Here is a 26,642-nt window from a genome sequence, read left to right as displayed (position 1 = left end):
GAGTTGGGACGTCATGTTGCAGCTGTACAAGATCTTGGTGAGGCTACTTTTAGAATACTGCGTACAATTCTGGTCACCCTGCTATAAGAAGGATGTTGTTAAACTACAAAGGGTACAGAAAAAGTGTTTTCCCCCTGGACCGTTGGAGACTGAGGACTGACCATATGAAGGTTTATAAAGTCATGAGGGTCATAGGTAAGGGAATAGCCAAGGATATTTTCCAAGGGTAGGGGAGTCCAAAACTAGAGGGCATAGGTTTAAGTTGAGAGGGGAAAGATTTAAAAGGGACCTGAGGGCAATTTTTTAAGACTGAGGGTGGTACATGTATGGAAAATGCTGCCAGAAGAAGTGAAGAGGCAGGTACAATTACAACATTTAAAAGACATCTGGAAAGGTATATGAATAAGAGAGTTTTAGAAAGATGTGGGTCAAGCACAGGTAAATGGGACTAGCTTGGTTTAGGAAACCTGGTCAGCATGAACAAATTGGACCAAAGGGTCTGTTTCTGTGCTGTATGACTCTAGTGGGCTTATCATCTACTCCATTATGGCCCTGGATGACAAATGTAGTTTGTGGTTTAACAGACTCATCAGTCCCAGAGAGCCCTCATCAGCTCTTGTCTCCTAAAAACCATCCTTGTAAGATGTCAGGCCCTTGAAACAAGATAGAAACACAAGCCTTCTCAGAAATATAAGCATTATGGCAATTCCAACTGTATCTCCTGCAGGCTTCTAAGCTGTTTTATCACAGATGACTTGTACACTGATGAAATTGACTCCTTTTCTTGTTGTGGTTCTGTTCGCCGAGCTGGGAATTTGTGTTGCAGACGTTTCGTCCCCTGTCTAGGTGACATCCTCGGTGCTTGGGAGCCTCCTGTGAAGCGCTTCTGTGATCTTTCCTCCGGCATTTGTAGTGGTTTGAATCTGCCGCTTCTGGTTGTCAGTTCCAGCTGTCCGCTGCAGTGACCAGTATATTGGGTCCAGGTCGATGTGCTTATTGATTGAATCCGTGGATGAGTGCCATGCCTCTAGGAATTCCCTGGCTGTTCTCTGTTTGGCTTGTCCTATAATAGTAGTGTTGTCCCGGTCAAACTCATGTTGCTTGTCGTCTGCGTGTGTGGCTACTAAGGATAGCTGGTCGTGTGATTTCGTGGCTAGTTGGTGTTCATGAATGCGGATTGTTAGCTGTCTTCCTGTTTGTCCTATGTAGTGTTTTGTGCAGTCCTTGCATGGGATTTTGTACACTACATTGGTTTTGCTCATGTTGGGTATCGGGTCCTTTGTCCTGGTGAGTTGTTGTCTGAGAGTGGCTGTTGGTTTGTGTGCTGTTATGAGTCCTAGTGGTTGCAGTAGTCTGGCTGTCAGTTCAGAAATGTTCTTGATGTATGGTAAAGTGGCTAGTCCTTTGGGTCGTGGCATGTCCTTATTCCGTTGTCTTTCCCTTAGGCATCTGTTGATGAAATTGCGGGGGTATCCGTTTTTGGCGAATACTTTGTAGAGGTGTTGTTCTTCCTCTTTTTGCAGTTCTGGTGTGCTGCAGTGTGTTGTGGCCCTTTTGAACAGTGTCTTGATGCAACTTCTTTTGTGTGATGGGGTGGTTGCTTTCGTAGTTTAGGACTTGGTCTGTGTGTGTGGCCTTCCTGTATACCTTTGTGGTGAATTCTCCGTTCGGTGTTCTCTGTACCATCATGTCTCGGAATGGGAGTTGGTTGTCCTTACTTCTCTCTAGTGAATCGGATTCCTGTGAGTGTGGCGTTGGTGATGGTACAGAGAACACTGAATGGAGAATTCACCACAAGGGTATACAGGAAAGCCACACACAGACCATGTCCTGAACTACGAAAGCAACCACCCCAACACACAAAAGAAGTTGCATCAAGACACTGTTCAAAAGGGCCACAACACACTGCAGTACACCAGAACTGCAAAAAGAGGAAGAACAACACCTCTACAATGTATTCGCCAAAAACGGATACCCCCACAATTTCATCAACAGATGCCTAAGGGAAAGACAACGGAATGAGGACATGCCGCAACCCAAAGGACTAGCCACTTTACCATACATCAAGAACATTTCTGAACTGACAGCCAAACTACTACAACCACTAGGACTCATAACAGCACACAAACCAACAGCCACTCTCAGACAACTCACCAGAACGAAGGACCCGATACCCAGCATGAGCAAAACCAATGTAGTGTACAAAGTTCCATGCAAGGACTGCACAAAACACTACATAGGACAAACAGGAAGACAGCTAACGATCCACATCCATGAACACCAACTCGCCACAAAACGACACGACCAGCTATCCTTAGTAGCCACACACGCAAATGACAAGCAACATGAGTTCGACTGGGACAACACCACTATTATAGGACAAGCCAAACAGAGAACAAGCCAGGGAATTCCTAGAGGCATGGCACTCATCCACAGATTCAATCAATAAGCACATCGACCTGGACCCAATATACCGGCCACTGCAGCGGACAGCTGGAACTGACAACCGGAAGCGGCAGATTCAAACCACTACAAATGCCAGAGGAAAGATCACAGAAGCGCTACACAGGAGGCTCCCAAGCACTGAGGATGTCACCTAGACAGGGGACGAAATGTCTGCAACACAAATTCCCAGCTCGGTGAACAGAACCACAACAACGAGCATCCGAGCTACAAATCTTCGCACAAACTTTGACTCCTTTTCTGTTCATGAATCATCAACCATGTTATGAGATGGCAATCTTGATGCAACATATTTGCAGGTTATGGTGCTCTGCACCTGAGGGAAGCCAGCTATGTTGCCAAAGCCTACTGCCCGGCAGCAGTACTGACTTTGTCATGGGAAGATGAGATGAAGGGGTGTGAGGTGGCGCAAATTAGTTTGTAACATTTATGTGTTGAGGATTGTGTGATCACACACAGGTGGATCCAAGTGAATACTTGGAAGCTGACAACTACATAAAGATTTAGCACAGCTGTAACCTTAAGGCAACTGTTAGAATGCCACCCATTCCTTCATGTGGCTAATTCCACTCAAGCAGTTGGCATTGTTCTGTGATCATGCCCTGGAACATCCTCAATCTACAGTGACGCTGCATCTTGCTTCTCTGAGGAAATGGCATTAAGGATGAACAAATCTAAGCCTGTTGTGTCATCTCTATATTCTGAAGGAACCTTTAGCTGCAACTACTTCATAAGGAGGCTAGTTGCCATCAGCTGGAAGTTGCTGTTGATGCTGAACTTTTACTTATTCACCCGTGAGACAAGAGTATCACTATTTATTGCCGGACCCTAGTTGCCTTGAAAAGGTGGTGCTGAGAAGTGCACATGCTGGTGCATCTAGTTCTCATCCATTTCTCTCCCCTTTCATTGCACTGCAGCAACAATGACAAATACCTCTTCTGTAGCAAGATCTATCAGTCACACCTACAATCAAACTGTGTGGGGAATTTCAGAAGCTGAACAGGTCATTAGTAATGTGGCAGTCAGCATTCACATTACTTGGAATAGCATGGTGTTCCATACAATGGGACATGGAGCCCCTGATGAAGAAGGCCATGGTATGAATCTTTCACATAGGGATTGATGCCACCCTCTGTGGATGGGAGTCCTTTAGTGCTGTAAATTGCTCTGTATATCTGCCAGGTGAAGTTCCTGAGACATTGTGGCTGGCAGATGCCCCAAATTCTGGGCTTTGTCCTCTGTGAACCTCAAAACTCTACCCAGAGTTGCTGTCATATTCAAATACATTAGTGTGAGATTATTTGCTGAGGTCAGGTAGCTCATTCTTGCAGTGATCACTGCAACAGTTGCAGCACCCATAATGTTACTGCCTAATTACTGGAAATTAAATTTTCTTTGCTAGGTATTTAACATTAAACAGTAATATTGAGAAATTCTCAGTAAAATATTGGAGGGAGCAGAGTGAAGGTTTACCAGGCTGATTCATGGGATGGCAGGAGTGACGTGAAGAGAGACTGAATCAGTTAGGATTGTATTCACTGGTTTTTCGAAGACTAAAGGGGGAGTCTCATAGATACTTACGAAATTCTAACAGGACTAGACAGGGTAAATTCAGGAAGAAGACTGGGGTGTCCAGGAACCAGGACTCGCAGTTGAAGGATACATGGTCAGCTGTTTAGAACTGAGATGAGGAATTTCTTCACCCAGGGCATGGTGAGCCTGTAGAATTTTCTGCCACTGAAAGTAGCTGAGGTCAAAACATTGAATGTTTTCGAGAAGGAGTTCTTAGGCCTAACTGAATCAAAGGGTAATCGGCAAAATTGGGAACAGGATACTGAATTGGATGATCAGCCATGATCAGATTGAATGATGGAGCAAGCTCAAAGGGCTTAATAGCCTACACCTGTTTCTATTAGTAGAGATAGTTATTGAAAATGCTTGAGCAAACCATAGGTATGGAGATCATTAATTAAGGAACAAAAATGTGTAAATGGTATAAAGATACACATCAGTCAAGATCCTACTGAATGGCAGAAGAGGTGTGGGATACAGTTGGATCAGATGCTCTGCAGATATCCTCTGCTCTCATGGTATGTCTGCAGATTCAAGTACACGCCTTGTCTGTCTACAGGTACCTGAGAATGAATTGGGATGACTTTGTGCCCCATAATTGTGGTGAAGCCATGCTTGGACCGTAGGCACCTAGGAGGAACTAAACGTCCTGGCGGGATATCCTTCAAATAGGTGAGAGTGTCATTTCCAGTTTAGCTTGAAAGTGCCAAGCTTATTAATCCCAAAGCTGCTTTATTTTAAGAGCACTCCCCCACCTCCCCTGGAACCACACTGTGCGATTTGCCTTGATGCGACAGTAGTTCCATGGAATGTGTCCAGATGACCATGTGGTATCGCAGCAGATGTAGGCCATTCAGCGTGATCATGGCTGATCTGATAATCCCCAATTCCACTTTCCTGCCTTTACCCAGGCAGACCCAACAGCTCTCTGTGGTACAGAATTCCACAGATTGACTACCCTCTGAGAGAAACATTTCTGGTCATCTCTGCCTTAACCAAGATTTTGTCCTCTAGTCAATACTCTTTTGATTTGTCATAGGGGACCTGCACAATGTAATTTGCCCAATCCCCACAACTCCTCCTAGGATAGCTCTACATGCATCTCATTGTGGAATGCTACGTATCACAGATGACCAGATGGTACAGAACCAACCACTTCATGGGCTTACATTCATTGAGTGATGAATTTGTAAAATATGTAGCGTTTTGTGTTTTTATGGTGACTTTATAATGTAAAGATACAGCAGGCATGTGTCATCTCTTTAAACTTCTAAATAAAGTTAGATTGTAATTGTGGGCCCTTCATCTGAAACCATATCTTCAGAAAGAAAATCCAGCCGAACAAACTGATGTCATGCTTTCCAGTTGTGGGTGTTTCATGCTGGTGGTTCTGTTTTGGGGGCCCAGTTCATGTGTCACTATTTTGCTGCTAAAGAATCCACAGAGACTTGAATGGATTCCAGACACAGCATACTACAAGAATTCTATTTGTAAAAATTCCAAGGCGAATACAAGTCCCTGCTGCTTTTATGTATTGATACACTGAGTGTGTTATGTTGCACTAAATGATGGAACTATTTGAACATTGTCATACAAACTTGTTCAAGGTATTTTTCTTGTAATGTGCCCAAATGCTGGAGCATAAGATAAGCCAAATCAGTCATAAATTGGCAAAATATTTTAAACAGATTTTGGTAATTCAAGAGGAATACATGAATTTAATCAAATTATGGCAGGATTAGCTTTTAATCCAATCTGCTTTTTCAGTGTTAGCTGCAGATAAAGGAAACCTTTACCATCCCCCATCAGTCCTGTTCAGAAGACAATGAGAAATTTGAAAAAAACACTCTTAAACTGAAACTAAAACATGAAATTGGATGGACTATTGAAACAGTGTTTGAGTGCACCCTGAGGCCAGCCTACTTGTGCATATGACAAACTAGTTTTGTTCAGTCAGTTGCACTCAAGACAAGAATGCAGGTCACCTTGGTCTGTTAGTCATGTAAGTGAGGCCACTTCTCATCCAAGTATACTTCATGTGTATCTTCACACATACCAGGTCAAAGCAGCATGTTTGGCACCCTACTCCCTCTGCCACAGATGTGGTATGGCAGCAGCATTGCTACCTACAGGATACACTGTAGCAACTAACTAAGGGTCCGTTGACAAAATCCTCCAAACCTCTATTGACATCTGTTAGCCAAAAGTTGCATTTGAGCAACCACCTCCAAGTTATATCGGAAAAGTGTGGTGCTGGAAAAGCACAGCCGGCCAGGCAGCATTTGAGAAGGAGGAGAGTCGATGTTTCGAGCATAAACTCTTCATCAGGAAAGCTTGGAACATCGATTCTCCTGCTCCTTAGATGTTGCCTGTCCAGCTGTGTTTTTCCAGCACCACACTTTTTGACTCTGATCTCCAGCAGCTGCAGTCCTCACTTTCGTCTCCAAGTTATATGTCATCCTGATTTGGAAATATATCATTAGCCCTTCACTGTCACTGAGTCATAATCCTGGAGTGCCCTTAATACCTCAAAGACAGCTCATCACCACATTCTCCGTGACATTTAGGGATGGGCAAATGCTGGCCTTTCAAGTGAGCTCACATCCTAGGAATGGTCTTTAGAAGTTTGGATTTGTCACTTGAGTTGTCATTGTTTTTAGTCGCTGTTAGGGACATGGGCATTGCTAGCTGATCAACATTTATTTCACATCATTAGGGCAGCACAGTAGCTCAGTGGTTAGCAGTGCTGCCTCACAGCACCAGAGACCTGGGTTTGATTCCAGTCTTGGCTGACTGTATGGAGTTTGCACGTTCTCCCCGTGTCTGCGTGGGTTTCCTCAGATGCTCCGGTTTCCTCTCTCAATCCAAAGATGTGCAAGTTAGCTGAATTGGCCGTGCTAAATTGCCCATAGTGTTGAGGATGTTTAGGTTAGGTGCATTAGTCGGGGTAAACATGGAGCCGGGGAATGGGTCTGGGTAGGTTACTGTTCAGAGGGTCAGTGTGGAATTGTTGGGCCGAAGGGCCTGTTTCCACACTGTAGGGATTCTATGATTCTGTTAGTTACCTTTGAGAAGTTAGTTGTGAGTTGCCTTCTTGAACAGTGAAGGAACGGTGATATATTTCCAAGTCAGAATGGTAGGTGGCTTGAAGAGGAATTTGAAGATGGTGTTCCTATTTATCTGCTATGACCCTTGTCCTTCTAGTTGGAAGTGGTCTTGGTTTGGAGGATACTGTCAAGGATTTTGGGCGAATTCCTACATTGCCTGTGATGCATTGTACACACTGCTGCTACTGAGTAGTGGAGGAAGGGGATGCCTGTGAATCAAAGGTGCAGATCAGACTGTAAGTCCATAATTAGAAATGTGATCTATTTCAAAATTCTCCAATGTAGAATAACACAGATGTTGTCATCCTGAATCCACAGCATGTTTATAATCATAATATATAATTTGTGTTGTATTAACATTTAATTCCCCACTGCTTGCCAAAAAGAGGCAGGGGAATAGAAAAAATAAATATCCTTTGATTTTAAACACAACTCCAACACAGTGGGAATTCTTTTTTAAAAATCTTATTTTTATAAAATGAAGCTGTAAAAAAAATGATATTGGATGGACATTGGTATCAGTGTTTGGGTGCAGCCTGGGCCCAGCCCACTTGTGCAAACAGTAATGTCTGGCACTGATTGAATCTTAATATTTCAGTAAGAAAAGCTAGCTTGCTGTATAAATTGCAACAGATTGCAGAGTATAAACATTACCAATCTCAATAAGGGGAAATGGAGCCAAACATGTAGTTCAGAGAGTGACAAGGTACTTAAATACTATATTCTACATGTTCAATGACTTAGCGGTAACTGCAACTTGATTTAGCCCATAGCAACACACCTTTAAGAGAAGGAGTAAATATTTAAGATGGTGAATAGGATGCCAACAAATATGCTGCTTCACATGGAAGGTGTGAAGATGCATGTGCTATGTACTTGGATGAGAAGTGTGCTCAGTTAGGTGACTGTCGGGTCAGGATGAGCTGCACGCTTATCTCGTGTGCAACTGACTAAACAAATTCTGCTTTAAATGTGCACAGCTTTCCAAACTACCACTTAATGTCCTTTTGCCCCAGTGTATACCTATGTAGTAAGTCTCAAACTATTCATTCTGGCAAATACTTAATTTAATGTAACATTCGAAACAAGGTTCTTGCAATATGAAATGTACAGAATATTGTGTTTAAAATGTGTTATCTTCTTGAATAAAACCCTTAATATTAACTATAATTTGTATTTTAATGATCAATTAAAAATCATCTAAGCAGTTTTCAATCCTCCCAACAATCATGTCCCAATTACTGATAACCTTCTGTCTACTGAGTAAATTTGTCTTGCTATTAAAATAAGTATTGTCTTGTGTTGTGGAAAGAAGTGTTTATCAATATCTTTGGATGAAATTGGTTTGTTATGTTTTAACAAAGGTATTAGCATTTTTGAAATAAATGAGTCATCACCTCTGTTAAAATATCTGTCAGAGAGAGTGTGTGTAAACGTGTTACTAACTTCACATGGTGAAGAATCGACTCAAAAATGGGATTCAAACCAGTCATTATTCTCTGATTTATATCAATGTATGCCAGCAATGTATACCACTAGAGGCAGAGCAGTGCTCAAAATATAAATGTATCAGTTCATTCTGAGCCCATTAATCACCTTTTAATATTTGCTGCCAGCATGAGCTCCTGTTAACCAATTGCTTCAAATTGGTGGATTTTTGATGGTTACTTCAATCATTATTTCCTTCAATTTACTTTTCATTGCATGTTTTATATTGGCCCATAAATATAAAACTCCCTTCCCATAACTTGCTGGTAGAATTTAATAGTTCATAATTGTCTCTCATCTCAAGGATCAGATGACATTGGAAGCTGTCAGTTTGGCTTCTTAATGAGAGCTTAATGCTGATAATTACTTGCCTTACTCAGGTCTTGAGATTGCACTTTGTCAGGAATCTATGTGCAGTTTTACATTTAACTTGGCACAGGAGGCAACCTTATCATGTCCTAAAGATGGAACAAAAGGGTTACTAATTCCATAATGTGGAACATTCGCTTTTCAGAACATACTGAAAAGTAACTGCACAGCTTTACAAGGTTTTCAGTGAGACTCACTATTTTATATGAACTGTTATTTGAAGGGCTTCTTCTCCATTCTAAGTACTTTACACTGATTCATCTACTGTGACTCTACTCTGCTTCTGAGTCACTTCAAGTCTTACAGTAACTCTTTTCAGCCTCCAGTCCATCCCCACACTGTGAGCTTCTGACTGTATGCCAGTGAACTGCTGATTTCTCAGTTTCATTTTGCTGCTGTGTAAATGCTAGACAGAAAACATTCTCTCCTGGATTGAAGTTCCATTTCTCAATTGTGACCTCCAAATGTCATCCCTGTTGACTTCTTGTGATTCTAGTTTCTGACATATTCCTCAATCCTTTGCTTTCTGCTCTCCATTGGAACTAATAATAACAATTTCTTCCATCTCCTATGTTTAACACCTGAATACCCTCAGTCACTAACAATCCTTGGATTTTGTTCTAGCTGCAGTCCAAAGCGTAAAATTACAAAAATAGAGTTTACTACAACACTACACAAAACAGAATCCCTTGTGCCTTTCTTCTGTGAAGGTAACCTATTTTTGTGTTCTTAACAGATGGCCTCCCAATGAGAGGAGCTTCAGAGCTGGAAGTTGGTTGAACCTCTGCTGAGAGCAGTTCTGATGGCTGTGTTGAGCTGGCTCAGGGAACTTTAATCCTAGTGACCCTAACTGCTTGGTCCTGGGGCCCAAGCATCATGACTTACCTGTCTGTCGAGCACCAATAAAAGAACGCAATTGCTCAAAAGGCTCCCTGGCAGTCCATAAGGCACTTCACGAGACATCAAACAGCTTCTGATTATGCATGAAACAAGTTTAAAAAAAACGACATAATTTTCCCTGGGGAAAAGATCCATCAAATGGACAGGATCCACAATGATCACCAGATGGAGTTCCCATGAATTGTGCCCATTTAGGCCTTCGAGGCTTTGTGTCCAGCCGGTCGCCTTAAAAAGAGAGTAGTTGATATCAGTAATTTTTAAGATAATGAGATACTGAAACATCATTATGCATCCCCAAAAAGCAGGACAGATACATTTGACATATGGTTTCCAAGGCACTTGTATAATTTGATGAAAGAAACCAAAAGAGAAATGGCTGGAAAAACACAGCAGGTCAGGCAGCATCTGTGGACAAAGCAGAGTTAATATTTTGGGTTCGGTGACCCTCCTTCAGAACTGTTCTTGTTAACAATGCTAAATATTTAGGTGGTGTATATGAATAGTGGAAGGAGTGACAATTGATCTTTTGGGGAGAGGAGGCTGTTGTTCTCCAGAACTATACTACTTATCTTCTCCCTAATGATGCTGCTGAATATGGAGGAGTGGTTGTTCTTTGGTCATCAACTCTCAGTGGACGGGACTTCTGACCCCAAAGTCCTTGGTCCCTAGGGAAAGGTTCTTCATTGATCTGGGTAAAAACAAGGACTGCGGATGCTGGAAACCAGAGTCTAGATTAGAGTGGTGCTGGAAAAACATAGCAGTTCAGGCAGCATCCGAGAAGCAGTAAAATCGACGTTTCGGGCAAAAGCCCTTCATCAGGACTGAACGGCTTTTGCCCGAAACATCGATTTTCCTGCTCCTCGGATGCTGCCTGAACTGCTGTGCTTTTCCAGCACCATTCTAATCTAGACTCTTCATTTATCTGTCAAGAGCCTAAGTGATACATGAAATGATGGGTCATCCCCATTACTTTCACGTGACTCCACCTTAGTGGCTTCACACTTTAAAGAGTTGTGAACAGAACAGCAATAGCTGGATTGGTTAACATGACTTCTGTGGTGTCTTTGTCACTGGCAGTTGTTATAATGACAAGTGGTTGGCACTGCTTTCTCAATCATAAGGTGGTGCTCTAGAATTTGGACTGCGAGATCGGTGGGCTCTATAAAATGCAATAGATTAACAAAATCGATATTTCTGATGACCTTGGTATCTTTTGAAGGAGCTTGTATATTTAAATAACTGTCAGTAATACCAAAGAGATAGAGTAAACATAAAGCGACAGGAGTACGAGTAGGTCATCTGGCCCAATGAACCTGCTCTGCGTTTTAGTATAATTACAGCTGATCATGAGCTTCATTTTCACTTTCCAATGTGTTCTCAAAACCTGTGTTTCCCTGAGAGATTAAAAATATGTTTATGTCGACCTTAAATATATTTGATGGTGGGGCATTAATAACCCCTTGGGGCGGAAAATTCCAAAGATTCATTATTCTTTGCGTGAAGTCTTTTCTCCTCAATGTCAATCCAGATGATTGGTGTATTATCCTGGCACTGTGCCCCTATGTTTTAAATTCCTTGATCAGCAGCTGCAATCACTTAACATTAACAATACAAGCCCCTTCAGAATCTTGTGTGTTTCAATGACATCACACTTCATTCTTTTAAACTCCAAGGGCCCAATTTATTCAGCCTCTCATTATAGGACAATCTCTTCCTCCCATGAATTTATCAAACCTTCCATACAAATTTTATCCTTCCTTAAGTATGGAGTAGTAGTAGTAGTAGTAGTCTAGATATGGTCTCACCAAAACCCTGCACAATATTCAAAAGATTTCATTATTCTTATACTCCAATCGTTTTGTAATAATAGCCAGCATGCTGTTTGCCTTCAGAATTGCAAGCTAACTTTATGCATTCCTGGTACGACACATCCAAGTCTCTCTGTTGATCAATAATTACAAGTTTCACAGTGATGAAAACATATTTCATTTTTCTATTCTTGCAATCAGAGTGAATAACTTCACAGTTTCTACATTATAATCCATCTGCCAACTTGTTGCTCACTCACCTCCTCTGTCTATGTCTCCTTGATCCTTCTCTGCATCCTTTCCGCAGCTTGACTTACTACCTAGTTTTGTGTCATTAACAAACATACATACATCACTTTCTCTTTCCTCATCTGTTATGAATATAAATAGCTGAAGCCAGCATGGAACCATGCAGCACTCCCTGACAATCTGACAATTTGAAAATGTCTTGTTTGCATCACTCTTACCTCCATTCCATTCCTCTATTTATGTCCCATATTACCCCCAGTCTGAGCCATTATCTTGACTAATAACCTTTCATGTGGCATCGTATTGAATGCCTTTTGAAAACAGGGGGTGTAGAACAGCTACTTGTTTTCCTTTGTCTACTTGTTACATTCCCAAAAATCTTTAATGAACTTTTCAAACAATGGACAGGATCTTCCCCTCCCTGCAACTGGTTGGAAAGGTCAGGCAAATGATCAAATGTGTTGGCTCTAGATAGATACCCAACCCTTGCCAATACATCACTGACTAACATCTGGGTGGGAAGGATCAAGGGCAGCTAATGAGCACACAGAGTCTCAGCGTGCTACTGGCCCAGTTACCTGCCCTCCCAGCGGGCCAGGACGGGCTGCCTCCCTGATATAAAAACAAGGCGGTCTCTTTGCTGGGTTGGTATGTGGTTTTCGTCTGACCCATCTAGGGGCAGTTGAAATAGAATGGCCACTGAAAGCCACCAAAAGAAAACACACCACTTCACCATCCCAGTCTTCAGAACATGAATAAACATAAAGCAAATGAAGAGTCTGACGAAGGGTCGCTGGACTCGAAACATTAACTCTGCTTTCCACCAAAAGATGCTGATAGATCTGCTGAGTTTTACCAGTAATTTCTAGTTTTGCTGCAGGCTGTGCAGTCTGGGCCTCTGATGCTCCTGGTGGATGCTAGTGTCTGATTGGCTGGCAGCTTCCAGCAGGCCTCCTCATTTGTGCGGTCTGAGAGTTTGCAATGCTGACGACTTCCCTCCCTGGTGGCAGTGGGTTGGGGTTTCTCACCTTTAAAGACTCCCGCCTCACACTTCAAACAAAACAAAGGAAAATAACAGCCCATGTTATGCTGTGTTCTGCTTTCCGAAGTGTATTATTAAGATTTCCTCAATTGATTTCAACATTGCCCAGTGTGTTATAGTTTCTGGTCTGTCATTCTCTGTTTTCTCTCTCACTTCCTTTCTTGAAAAGTGGTGTTACGCTTGACACTATAATTTGATGCGGCTAAATCTAAGGAGTTTTGGAAAATCTTAGCTAGTACATCAATAATCCCTGCAGCTATCTCTTTCTAGTGTATCATGTTTCAGTGATTTGTCAGGTTTATTGTCATGATTTTCTCTAATACTTTGCCTCCCCATCAATAATATCAATAGTGACAATGATGTAGAGCCATAAAGATGTACAGCATGAAAACAGACCCTTCAGTCCAACTTGTCTATGCCGATAAATCTGGTCCCATTTGCCAGCATTTGGCCCATATCCCTCTAAATCTTTCCTATTTCTATACCCATCCAGCTTCCACCACTTCCATATACACACCATCCTTTGTGTGAAAATGTTGCCCATTCGGTCTCTTTTAAATCTTTCCCCTCACACCCTAAACCTATGCTCTCTAGTTCTGGATGCCCCCACCCCGGGGAAAAGAGCTTGTCTATTTACCCTATCCATACCCCTCATTTTATAAACCTCTGAAAGGCCACCCCTCAACTGCCAACGCTCCAGGGAAAACAGCCACAGCCTATTCATCCTCTCCCTATAACTCAAATACTCCAACTTTGTGGCAACATCCTTGTAAATCTTTTCTGAACCCTTCCAAGTTTCACAACATCCTTCCTATAACAGGATGACCAGAATTGTACACGGTTTCCAAAAATGGTCTAATTAATGTCCAGTAAAGCCGCAACATGACCTCCCAACTCCTATATTCAATGCACTGACCAACTAAGGCAAGCACACAAACAACTTTTTCACCATCTTATTTAACTGTGACTCCACTTTCAATGAGCTATGAACCTGTACTCCAAGGTCTCTTTGCTCAGCAACACTCACCAGGACTTTCCCATTAAGTGTATATGTCCTGCCCTGATTTTCCTTTCCAAAATGCAGCACCTCATATTTATCTGAATTAAACTCCATCTGCCACTTCTCAGCCCATTGGCCCATCTGATCAAGATCCCATTATAATCTGAAGTAACCTTCTTTGCTGTCCACTACACCTCCAATTTTGGTGTCATCCGCAAACTTACTAACTATACCTTCTGTGTTCACATCCAAATCATTTACATAAATAACAAACTGCAGTGGACCCAGCACCGATCCTTGTGGCATACCGCTGGTCGCCAGCCTTCAGTCTGAAAAACAACGCTCCACCACTATCCTCTGTCTTCTACCTTTGAGTCATCTCTATATCCAACTGGCTCGTTCTCCCTGTCTTCCATGTGAGCTAACTTTGATAACCATGAAGAACCTTTGCAAACACCTTACTGAAGTCCATGTAGATCACATCCATCCCCCTGCCCTCATCAGTCCTCTTTATTTCTACTTCAAAAAACTCTATCAGTTTAGTAAGACACTATTTCCCACTCACAAAGCCATGTTGACTATCCCTAATTGGTCCTTGCCTTTCCAAATACATGTGGATCCTGTCCCTCAGAATTCCATCCAACAAACTTGTCCACCACTGATGTCAGGCTCACTGGCTACAGTTTCCTGTTTTTTTTCTTACCATAGTGGCTCAGTGGTTAGCACTGCTGCCTCACAGCACCAGGGTCCCAGGCAACTGTCTGTGTGGAGTTTGTACTTTCTCCTCATGTCTGCGTGGATTTCCTCTGGGTGCTCTGGTTTCCTCCCACAGTCCAAAGATGTGCAAGTCAGGTGAATTAGGTAAAAACAATGACTGCAGATGCTAGAAACCAGATTCTGGAGTAGTGGTGCTGGAAGAGCACACAGACGTTTCCATTTTACTGCTCCTCGGATGCTGCCTGAACTGCTTTGCTCTTCCAGCACCACTAATCCAGAAGTCAGGTGAATTGGCCATGCTAAATTGCCCATAGTGTTAAGTGCATTAGTCAGAGGGGAAATGGATCTGGGTGGATTACTCTTCGGAGGGTCGGTGTGGACTGGTTGTGCCGAAGGGCCTGTTTCCACACTGTAGGGAATCTAATCGAAAAAATAAAACCTTTCTCAAATAGTGGCACCACATTCGCCCACCTCCAGTCTTCTGGCACCTCACCTGTGACTATCAGTGATACAAATATCTCAGCAATCTCATTCCTCACTTCCCACAGAGTACTTGGGTACACCTGATCAGGTCCCTGAATCAAGGGATTTATCCACCTTTATGCATCCATGTTAAGCCATCCAGCACCTACTCTTCTGTAATGTGGATATCTTTCAAAATGTCGCTATTTATTTCCCCACATTCTATATCTTCCATATCCTCCTTCACTGTAAAAACTGATGCAAAATATTCTTTTATATCTTCCCCCATCTCCACACATAGGTGGTCTTGCTGATCTTTAAGACGCCCTATTCTCTCCCTCATTACCCTTCTGTCATTAATGTATTGATAAAATTCCTTTGGATAATCCTTAACCCAATTGCCAAGCCATATCATGTCCCCTTTTTGCCCTCCTGATTTTCCTCGTTAGTATACTCCTACTGCCTTTATAGTCTTCTAAGGATTCACTCAATCTCTTCTGTCTATCCCTGACATATGCTTACTTTTTCTTGATCAAAACCTTGATTTCTCTAGTCATCCAGCGTTCCCTACACCTACCAGCTTTGCCCTACACCTTATCAGGAATATGCTGTCTTTGGACTCTTGTTATCTCATTTTTGAAGGCTTCCCATTTTCAAGCCATCCCTTTATCTGTGAATGTCCACACCCAATCAAATTTTGAAAATTCTTGCTTAATATTGTCAAAATTGACCTTCCTCCAATTTAGAATTTTTAGATCCAGTCTATCCTTTTCCATCACTATTTTGAAACCAGTAGAATTATGGTCGCTGGCCTCCGAGTGCTCCCCACTGACACCTCAGTCACCTGCCGTGCCTTCTCTCCCAAAAGTAGGTCAAGTTTTGTACCTTCTCTAATAGGTATGTCCATGCACTGAATCGGAAAAGTTTCTTGTACACACTTAACAAATTCTTCTCTATCCAAGTCCTTAACACTTTGGCAGTCTCAGTCTATATTGGGAAAGTTAAAATCCTGTACCAAAAGCACCCTAATATTCTTACAGATAACTGAAATCTCCTTACAAATTTGTTTCTCAATTTCCCACTGACTACTGGGGGGGTCTACAGTGCAATCCCAATAAGGTGATCATCCCTTTTTATTTCTTAGTTCTACCCAAAAACTTCCCTGGATGTATTCCCAGGAGTATCCTCCCTAAGTACAGCCGCAATATTATCCATCATCAAAAACACCACTTCCCCTCCTCTTATGCCCCCTTTTCTATTCCTCCTTATAACATTTATACCTTGAAACATCAAGCTGCCAGTCCTGTTCATCCCTGAGCCACATCTCTGTAATCGCTATGATATCCCAGTCCCATTTTCCCAACTATGCCCTGAGTTCATCTGCCTTACTTGTTAGGCCTGTTGCATTGAAATAAATGCCGTTTAATTTTATCAGTCCTAGCTCATTCTCTAGTTTGTTCCTGCCTGCTCTGACTGTTTCACTTGCACCTTTTTCCAACTTACCAGTCTCAAACTGATCTCTTTCCTCACTATCTCCCTGGGTCCCACCCCAGTTTCCCGAACAGCTCTGGCAAAACTCCTGGCCAGTATTAATCCCCTTCCATTTCAGGTGCAATCCGTCCTTCTTATACAGGTTGCTTCTACCCCAGAAGAGAACCCAATGTTACAAAAATGTGAATCCTTCTCCCCTGCTGTACCAGTTCCTCAGCCATGCATTCATCTGCTGTATCCTCCTATTCCGACCCTCACTAGCTCGTGACACCAGGAGTAATCCAGACGATGCTACCCTCAAAAACCTACTTTAAGTTCCTTCGTAACTTCCTATATTCTTGCTTCAGAATCTCATCCTTTTCTCTTCCTATGTTGTTAGTTCCAATGTGTATAACAACTTTCTGTTGGACCCCTCTCATTTGAGAATATTCTGCACCCTCTCCAAGACATCCTTGATCCTGACACTAGGGAGGCAACATACCATTCTGAAGTCTTGCTGTAGTTCGCAGAAACGTCTGTCTGTGCCTCTGACTAGAGAGTCATTTGCTTGGAACCTGGCATACCCCTCGCTACATTACACCCAGTCTCAGTACCAGAAATCTGGCAGTCAGTGCTATATTCCCCTTAGAGTCAATCAGCCCCTACATTTTCCAAAGAAGCATACTTGTTTGAGATAGGGGTAGCCACAGGAGACTCTTGCACCACCTGTCTCCATCTCCTCCCTTTCCTCAAGGCAACCCATCTACCTGACTGTATCTGTGGTTTTTCTCACTTTCTACAACTACCATCCGTCACAATCCCTAGCTCCTGTAACTGCAGCTCCAACTTATCCATGTGATCCAATAAGATTAGCAACCAAACACACATCCTACAGACATAATCATAAGTAACATGTAAACTCTCCATAAACTCCCATGTCTGGCAAGAAGAACACACCACTATACTGAAGGCCATTTTCGATCCTCAACAATCTACAGACCCAGAAAATACAACAGCCATACTGCTCTAAAAAGACACTGCACCAGGCTAACTTAGTACCTATGTTTTATATTTTTAATCAAGAGACAGATCTCAATAAAACAAACAATCAAAAAAGAGCTGTCTATTGTAGCGATACAGAATAAACAGTAAGGTTATACTTTAAAACACACTTAGCTGCTCCCCTACTGTGAACCCTCCCACATAGGTTTCTCCAAGGTGTGCTATGAATTTCGCTGTTGGTTAATTTATCTTGGATGAAAATCAAACAGCAGAGGCAGTAGCTATGCAGATTTAGTGTTGCGTCAGGCAACAGTGTAGCTTTCTTTCCCTTTTGAATCATTTCCCATGTGGTCACTATCATTATCTGTCTTCTTCCTTTTTTAAAGTGCAATTGTTTTCATAATGGAAACATCACCACCTTGAGGTACTCCTCCAAGTCACTCACCATCCTGACTTGGAATTATATTGCCATTCCTTCAGTGTCACTGGGTCAAAATCTTGGAACTTTCTAACAGCATTATGGATCAACCTACAGCACCTCGACTGCACTGATTCAAGGATGTGACTCACCATCTCCTTCTCAAGGGCAACTAGGGAAGTCTATAAATGCTGGGTTGTTCCAGCAATGCCCATATTCCATGAATGAATACAAAACGTTCTTATCAATCTGATTGTCCCAGACTTGTATACAATTTAAAGTTCCTTAGAATTACCTTTGGTAATTAATTCTACAGCATTTATCTGCAAACAAGATCGTTGAAGAAACTAACAATGAATGCTTTTTGCTATAACTCTTAAGAGAAGTGAGAATTTTTTAAAAAATTCTACTGAATTGTAGATATTTATAATCAACCTGATCAGATGTGTGATGCTACACCTCTTGAATGGATGGGACTTCAGCTTAGGCCTTCTGGCTCAGAGGGAGGGTATTCACCTCCATGCCACAAGAGCTGTCTCCTTTGAATTATTATCTGGTGATATAAATTGGATTGGAATAGATCATTACATTACATGTGTTTGACTTGATTAACAGCAATGATGAACTTTTTTGTGGTTTCCTCAACAAATAAAGCATGAAAATGTTTTGAGAAATCTACCTCATTAATTCAGTGCCTTTTTGATCTCCAGTAAGATGTTTCTGCTGATGTGAATACGCAAGAGTTCTTATAGGTAATACTTTAGAAATCTCTCAAATAAAGATCATTCTTTGGTTCACAAATATGAGATTAACTTACTTGTATCCTTCTTTCATTGAGTGGCCCACGGATTATTTTGAGTATTTTTGGTTTCAATTTCTTATTAATCTTTGAAATCATGCATTTACACGTCAGAAATATCTTTTTCCTTGGCAGATTAAATTGGCTCCCACTCTTAACTCTGATTTAAGTCAATGTTCTTTTGGAATTGTTCTGCAGCTGAACATTTTTAAGTTCAAGATGGGGAAGCAGAACAGCAAGCTACGGCCTGAGGTGATGCAGGATTTGCTGGACAGCACAGACTTCACTGAGCATGAGATCCAAGAGTGGTACAAGGGCTTCCTCAGGGATTGTCCCAGTGGGAATTTATCAATGGAAGAATTCAAGAAAATTTACGGGAACTTCTTTCCTTATGGAGACGCTTCCAAATTTGCTGAACATGTTTTTCGCACTTTTGATGCTAATGGAGATGGGACAATAGATTTCCGAGAATTTATCATTGCACTAAGTGTTACATCAAGAGGCAAACTGGAGCAGAAACTAAAGTGGGCTTTCAGCATGTATGATCTCGATGGAAACGGATACATCAGCAAGTCAGAAATGTTAGAGATTGTTCAGGTAACTCTTCATTGCTTCAGATTTGTTATACATTGTAATATATGCTTATTGTATCGATGATTTTGAACTCATTTAATGTCCTTGTGCTCTTTGTCCCTCTTGATGGTCCTGAGCTGGGTTTAGACCTTATGCTAAAACAGCCATATTATAATGCTCCAAATCATTAAAAGGTGTGCTCTTCTTGTTAAGTTAAGACTGTGTGTGTGTGTGTGTGTGTGTGTGTGTGTGTGTGTGTGTGTGTGCGCGCGCGCGCGCGCGCGCATACGCGCCAGATTTGTTAAGGATATATGAACCTCTTGGAAATTCATTTATCCATAAGCATCATTGTCTGATACCCATAGAGATTACTATGACCTCCCATCTTTCATTATCTCTGTTTGAACACTACACTCAGATGCTGAGCAGCAAAAAGAATTAGGGAAATAGAATAAAATGACAGGCGATTGCTTGGTTTAAGTTGCTCAGTAGGTAATTGCTTGAGTTCAGGCATCAAGTTGGTATTGAAAAACATTGTCTCAGTTATGTATGCTTGTAGAATATGTAAATAATAGCCAGAAAAGGTAGGGAAGGTATAAGTGACCAAAACAAAATCATGTAGTAAAGGCTAGGGCTTATTCTATTACTGGTGACAAATAGGCAATGTGAATTGACCCTCCCCCATCTTACAAATGCCAGCTATCATTCCAGGCAGGATGTAAAACAAACTATCAGTTCACTATCATCTGGTTTCAATCCAGTGGTAAATGTTATAATTATACCCAAAATGTGTAAACTGAAATTAAAAATTACAGTAAATGTTTGCTGAGTGTCTGCTTTTGAGATTCAAGTTGAGGCACTTTGTCAGGGCAAATTTGATGGAGCATCTCCTCAGCACATGGCAGTACACCTTACACTGTGTATTCGAGACAGATGTCTGGTATTTTTAAGTTCCCTACTATTACCTCCAGAGCCAGAGTAGGGAATGTGGACTAGGCCATTCTTAATAGCAGGATTTCATTCGGATGTTTTTGATCGAGTTCTTGAATACAAAACCCAAGCAGGAGGAAACACCAGCAGTGGCAGATCGCAGGTCACAACCCTGTGGCTGTTCCCCACCAAAATGAACTGTGAGAAGATACTACCATCAGAAGGGAGTTGAGAAACAGGAGGGAGGAACTGGGTCTGATTGTCTGAGGGCGAGGGCATGTATGGAAAAATTGGCAATTGGGAATACTGGGGGTTTGGAGAGAATCGAGGCTGGAATTACGGGAGACTGAGGAAATGGGTGAAACACTCCAATCGTTCAGGGCCATAAGCAGTGCTGTTAAAAATCACTATCTATGGGGTTGCTGGCTGCTCATGTCACTTTCACAGCTGGGTTTCTTGGAGATATGTGGGGCAGCATTCAGTTTTAAATTCAGCTCCCAGTTTTACTTTGGAGGCTGGATTTTAAATATGCTTTTTCATTACAGGAGGTTCAGTTGACATTTATCTATCAGGATAAACAATAGTCAGAATGTTGGAAACATGGTTCAAGTAAACTTACACTGATCCCCTTCTACTGATGTACAGGGATTAGCATACAGGCCCATGACACCATTGAGCATAAATTTCTGTGTTTTGCTTTTTTTCTGATTGTTCACTGCAATGCAACAGAAATTGCAGAGGGAACTGTCATTTATGCCATTTCTTCAGGATCTTAGTTAATATTTTGACACAGTCACAGTGGACCAATCAAGAGAACTCCTGAGAGAGTTTCCTCTAAAAGCTTGATGTTAAAATTCCAATCCTATTCCCAAAATAAAAAATATAGCAGTCAGGGAGGGCCTCATGTCACCGTACAAGAAACACAGCCCAACCTTTCTATGTTTGTTAGGACCAACAAGGTAATTGACAATGAATTTCCTTGTGGCTTTCTGTGTACATTGTCACAGCCACTAAAGTTACAGCAGTGAAAATATCCTGTAGAAATTCTTCACGATCATTGTTTAATCTACATTAAGTCCATTGTGTTTGAATTGTTTCAATGATCCAATAGATCCTCAGTCTTAACTTTGGGGATGAAGCAGCTTGTAGCTTTAAAAAATACTTCTATGTGAGATGTGGGCTGTGCTGACAAGACTGCATTTATTGTTCAACCTTAATTTCTCTCTGAAGATGATGGTGGACCATACCTTGAAACAAAGCAGATTATTGGGCTGATGGAACTCCCAAAGTTGGGAATCCTAAGAAATTTGACATAGTGACAGGGAATGGAGAGTGATACAAGTTCACATTGGACTGCTTTGTGGCTTGCAGGGGAACTTGGAATTGACGGTGTCCTCATGACTTGGCTGCACTGTCCTTCTCTGAGATAGATGGTGCAGTGGAGGAAGTTTCTGGTGAAGAAATGAATGGAGCACAGTATAATAAAGTTCATTCATGCTTGTTCTTCATGAAGATTTGGTAAAATTGCCATTTAGTTTAGTCTTCATGGCAATTGCAGCCATTGTCGTCTGTTCTTTGATTCAAAGATGATTTCTGTCAGTGTTGTGAGTTTCTGCTGTGGGTATTCATGTGACTGAATAGGCTGATTTTCAACACATGTCTTTAGGCAAATGGGGCAGGATGTCCCACAGATGCATGGGTTCCAGATGCAGGATTTATTTTGTGTCCTTTCCTCCTCTGCTGCTGCTCTGCTGATCATTGAAACATTTGGACTCAAAATATGTTGCAACTTGATAGACAAGTTGTTGCCATTTTGAACAATTGGGTAGTGAGCTCCTCTGAGTTATTAATGCCATGCTTCAAGGAGAGTTTCAATGTGTCTTTATGGTGTTTTCTTTGTCTGCCCCAGAACATGGGCCATCTGGAAGTTGAGAAATAGATACTGGCAGGAAAATACATCTCAAACATCTGGATACATTATTTGGTAGTTGGTTTTATTGGAGTTTTGCCTCAATGCTTGTAGAACAGGCTTCAAGAAGGACACTAGTATTTGATCTATGATCCTCCCATTGAATCCGGAGAATGTAGCAAAGCTATTGCTGATGAAATTCCTCTACAGTCTGTAGTGTAAAGTTTCACTGCTGCACAGAAATGTGATGATGATCATTAATCTGTACACTAGAGCATTTAAAGAAAGGTAGAGAGATCCTTTTTGTAAAACAGTTGTAGGTGGCTGGGCTAGCAGGGCTGATCTGGTATTGGGTTCCCTTGATCATGGTGACATTCTAAGAAAGGTTGCTGCCAAGGCCTGGAAAAGGCTCACTATATTCCAGAGTCTGCCCTTCAACACATGTGGGAGGTGAAATATTTGACAGACCAGGTCTATGCTAATATGGGGTTTGTTTCTCTTTATTCGAGGGCAGGCTAAGTCTCTCCTGAGCAAAACTGAAGAGCTTGGGAAGGCTTGCAAAACCAATGCGGACTGACTAATGACACTGCAGTCATTATGTGCTATAGGTCATGTATGTTTGTGGTGGTCAGTTTAGTTTTAACTGAGGTTAAAGAGTTTCTACCTAGGCAGTGTCTAATAGTCTCACTCGGGGCCTCTTTGAATATTAATAGTCAGAGAGATTGTAAATAGTATGGGGCTACCTCTCAGCCTTAGTTGATACCAGTCCAGACTTAGAAGTGCTCTGTTTTAGGTGTCCCACTCCCAACAGTTGCAGTCATATCATCGTGAAGCAATTATAGGATTGTGAAGAAGTTTCATGGACATCTAAATCTCTGGAGCACAATCCACACAGCTTTGTAATTTACTGAGGCATCGGGGATCAGTTAAAGTGTGTTTGCTTTAATGCAAGGAGTATCAGGAATAAAAGTGATGAGCTTAGAGCGTGGATCAGTACCTGGTGCTATGATGTTGTGGCCATAACAGAAATGTGGGTTTCTCAGGGGCAGGAATGGTTGCTGGATGTTCCAGGGTTTAGAACATTTAAAAAGAATAGGAAGGGGGGAAAAAGAGGAGGGGGGTGTAGCACTGCTAATCAGAGAGGGTATCACAGCTACAGAAGTTACCATTGTCGAGGAGAATCTGCCTACTGAGTCAGTATGGGTGGAAATTAGGAACAGTAAGGGAGCAGTCACCTCATTAGGGGTTTACTACAGGCCCCCCAATAGCAGCAGGGAGATTGAAGAAAGCATAGGTTGGCAGATTTTGGAAAAATGTGAATGTAGTAGGGTTGTTGTAATGGGTGACTTTAACTTTCCCGATATTGATTGGAACCTCCTTCGAGCAGATGGTTTGGAAGGAGCTGTTTTTGTAAGGTGCGTTCAGGAGGGTTTCCTAACTCAGCACATTGACAGGCCGCCGAGGGGAGAGGCCATTTTGGATTTGGAATTGTGGAAGGTCACCATTCTAAAACTAAAAATACAAGACTCAACTCATTCCGATCAGAAAAGGACAAGATTTTGCTTGCTGATTTCATATTAAATTAAAACTTACCAACAAAGTGTTTCATTAGGATAGCAACACAAATTACGACCTTATCTCCACAATCTGTGTTTGATAGAGCCAAGGATGTAATTCCCTTGCATCCATCTGGTGTGCAAGTCTAGGAATTAATCCAAATGATTTGACTTAGTCCAGATGAGATTTATGAATTCTTCATTAGACCACTACACAGAGTACCGTATGGAAGGGTAAAAACTGATGAATTATCTATTGCCTCATTTAGACTGCATTTCATCTTGTACTTCATAATGGAGCAGCGATGATTAAAATCTACAAAAAAATCTAACCATTCCTCTCCTCTGGAGAAGTCGGCAGGGTAGTGGTGGAGGAGTAAAAATTCAAAACAACAAAAGACAAATCAGAAATGTATTAAAAAGGCGGATATTACGTTGGTAAAATTGCAGTTTCTGACTGGACAATTGGCAAGACTGTACATTGTCAAAAGGAAAAGTGCCTAGGACAAAGAAAAACTAAATAATGTACAAAACAAATAGGTCATTCTGCTGATTTATTGAGAGTACAAAGACACTGTTGCTAATCCGTATTTAACAGTATCTTATTAAATGAAAATAAAACATCTGTCCGGAACAGACTAAGTGTTCAACTGTGATTGTATATTTTGATCATAAGATGAGTAGGTCATTCAGCCCATCGAGTCTGCTGTACCATTCAATAAGATCATGGTTGATCTGAGTGTGGCCACAACTCCATATTTTCGCCTATCACCTATAAGTGTTAAGTTCTCTTAACAATCACAAATCTGCCTTACTAAGACTTAAATATATTGAGTGTCCCAAACGCCAATGCTCTGTCGAAGAGAGTTCCATAATAACTGCCCTTTAGGGAAGAAATTCCTTATCACTGTCTTAAATGGGAGATTCCACGATTTTAGATTCATCCACAAGAGGAAATACCATTTCAGTATCTAGCCTGTCAAGCCCCTTCAGAATTATAGATATGTACATCATGGAAACAGACCCTTCGGTCCAACCCGTCCATGCCGACCAGATATCCCAACCCAATCTCATCCCACCGGCCAGCACCCAGCCCATATCCCTCCAAACCCTTCCAATTCATATACCCATCCAAATGCCTCTTAAATGTTGCAATTGTACCAGCCTCCACCACATCCTTTCGCAGCTCATTCCATACACGTACCACCCTCTGTGTGGAAAAAGTTGCCCCTTAAGTCTCTTTTATATCTTTCCCCTCTCACCCTAAACCTATGCCCTCTAGTTCTGGACTCCCCGACCCCAGGGAAAAGACTTTGTCTATTTATCCTATTCATGCCCCTCATAATTTTATAAACCTCTATAAGGTCACCCCTCAGCCTCCGATGCTCCAGGGAAAACAGCCCCAGCCTGTTCAGCCTCTCCCTGTAGCTCAGATCCTCCAACCCTGGCAACATCCTTGTAAATCTTTTCTGAACCCTTTCAAGTTTCATAACATCTTTCCAATTGGAAGGAGACCAGAATTGCACGCAATATTCCAACAGTGGCCTAACCAATGTCCTGTTTAGCCGCAACATGACCTCCCAACTCCTGTACTCAATACTCTGACCAAGAAAGGAAAGCATACCAAACGCCGCCTTCACTATTCTATCTACCTGTGACTCCACTTTCAAGGAGCTATGAACTTGCACTCCAAGGTCTCTTTGTTCAGCAACACTCCCTAGGACCTTACCATTAAGTGTATGAGTCCTGCTAAGATTTGCTTTCCCAAAATGTAGCACCTTGCATTTATCTGAATTAAACATCATCTACCACTTCTCAGCCCATTGGCCCATCTGGTCCAGATCCTGTTGTAATCTAAGGTAACCTTCCTCGCTGTCCACTCCACCTCCAATTTTGGTGTCATCTGCAAACTTACTAACTGTACCTCTTATGCTCGCATCCAAATCATTTATGTAAATGACAAAAAGTAGTGAACCCAGCACCGATCCTTGTGGCACTCCACTGGTCACAGGCCTCCAGTCTGAAAAACAACCCTCCACCACCACCCTCTGTCTTCTACCTTTGAGCCAGTTCTGTATCCAAATGGCTAGTTCTCCCTGTATTCCATGAGATCTAACCTTGCTAATCTCCCATGGGGGAGCCTTGTCGAACGCCTTACTGAAGTTCATATAGATCACACCTACTGCTCTGCCCTCATCAATCTTCTTTGTTACTTCTTCAAAAAACTCAATCACGTTTGTGAGACATGATTTCCCATGCACAAAGCCATGTTGACTATCCCAAATTAGTCCTTGCCTTTCCAAATACATGTACATCCTGTCCCTCAGGATTCTCCTCCAACAACTTGCCCACCACTGAGGTCAGGCTCACCGGTCTGTAGTTCCCTGGCTTGTCTTTATCGCCCTTCTTAAACAGTGGCACCACGTTAACCAACCTCCAGTCTTCCGGCTCCTCACCTGTGACTATCGATGATACAAATATCTCAGCAAGAGGCTCAGCAATCGCTTCTCTAGCTTCTCACAGAGTTCTCGGGTACACCTGATCAGGTCCTGGGGATTTATCCACCTTTAACCGTTTCAAGACATCCAGCACTTCCTCCTCTGTAATATGGACATTTTGCAAGATGTCACCATCTATTTCCCGACAGTCTATTATCTTCCATGTCCTTTTCCACAGTAAATACTGATGCAAAACATTCATTTAGTATCTCCCCCATTTTCTGTCGCTCTACACAAAGGCCGCCTTGCTGATCTTTGAGTTAAAAGGGAATTTAGGGTCACCTTCAACTTCTGGTACATCCTTAAGGTT

The 26,642-nt window shown here is 42.0% G+C and overlaps 1 protein-coding gene across 13 annotated transcripts in view; it reads left to right on the top strand.

Annotated features, from left to right (window-relative positions):
• The window catches only part of LOC140477215 (neurocalcin-delta), a 437,252-nt gene that overhangs the window by 385,054 nt on the left and 25,556 nt on the right, over nt 1-26,642 (top strand). For 8 of the 13 annotated variants that reach the window (XM_072570713.1, XM_072570715.1, XM_072570712.1 and 5 more), the window contains one exon: nt 19,065-19,463. In XM_072570713.1, the coding sequence (XP_072426814.1) occupies nt 19,065-19,463 (399 nt within the window). Of the gene's footprint in view, nt 1-4,594; nt 4,708-19,064; nt 19,464-26,642 lie in introns of all 13 variants that reach the window. The other 5 variants (XM_072570721.1, XM_072570719.1, XM_072570717.1 and 2 more) reach the window with 1 other exon arrangement.

This window comes from Chiloscyllium punctatum, chromosome 5 (genome assembly GCF_047496795.1).
Source record: "Chiloscyllium punctatum isolate Juve2018m chromosome 5, sChiPun1.3, whole genome shotgun sequence".
NCBI classification, from domain to species: Eukaryota; Metazoa; Chordata; class Chondrichthyes; order Orectolobiformes; family Hemiscylliidae; genus Chiloscyllium; species Chiloscyllium punctatum.
Note: the sequence above shows the minus strand (reverse complement) of the source record. Positions and strands in the feature narration are given on the sequence as shown.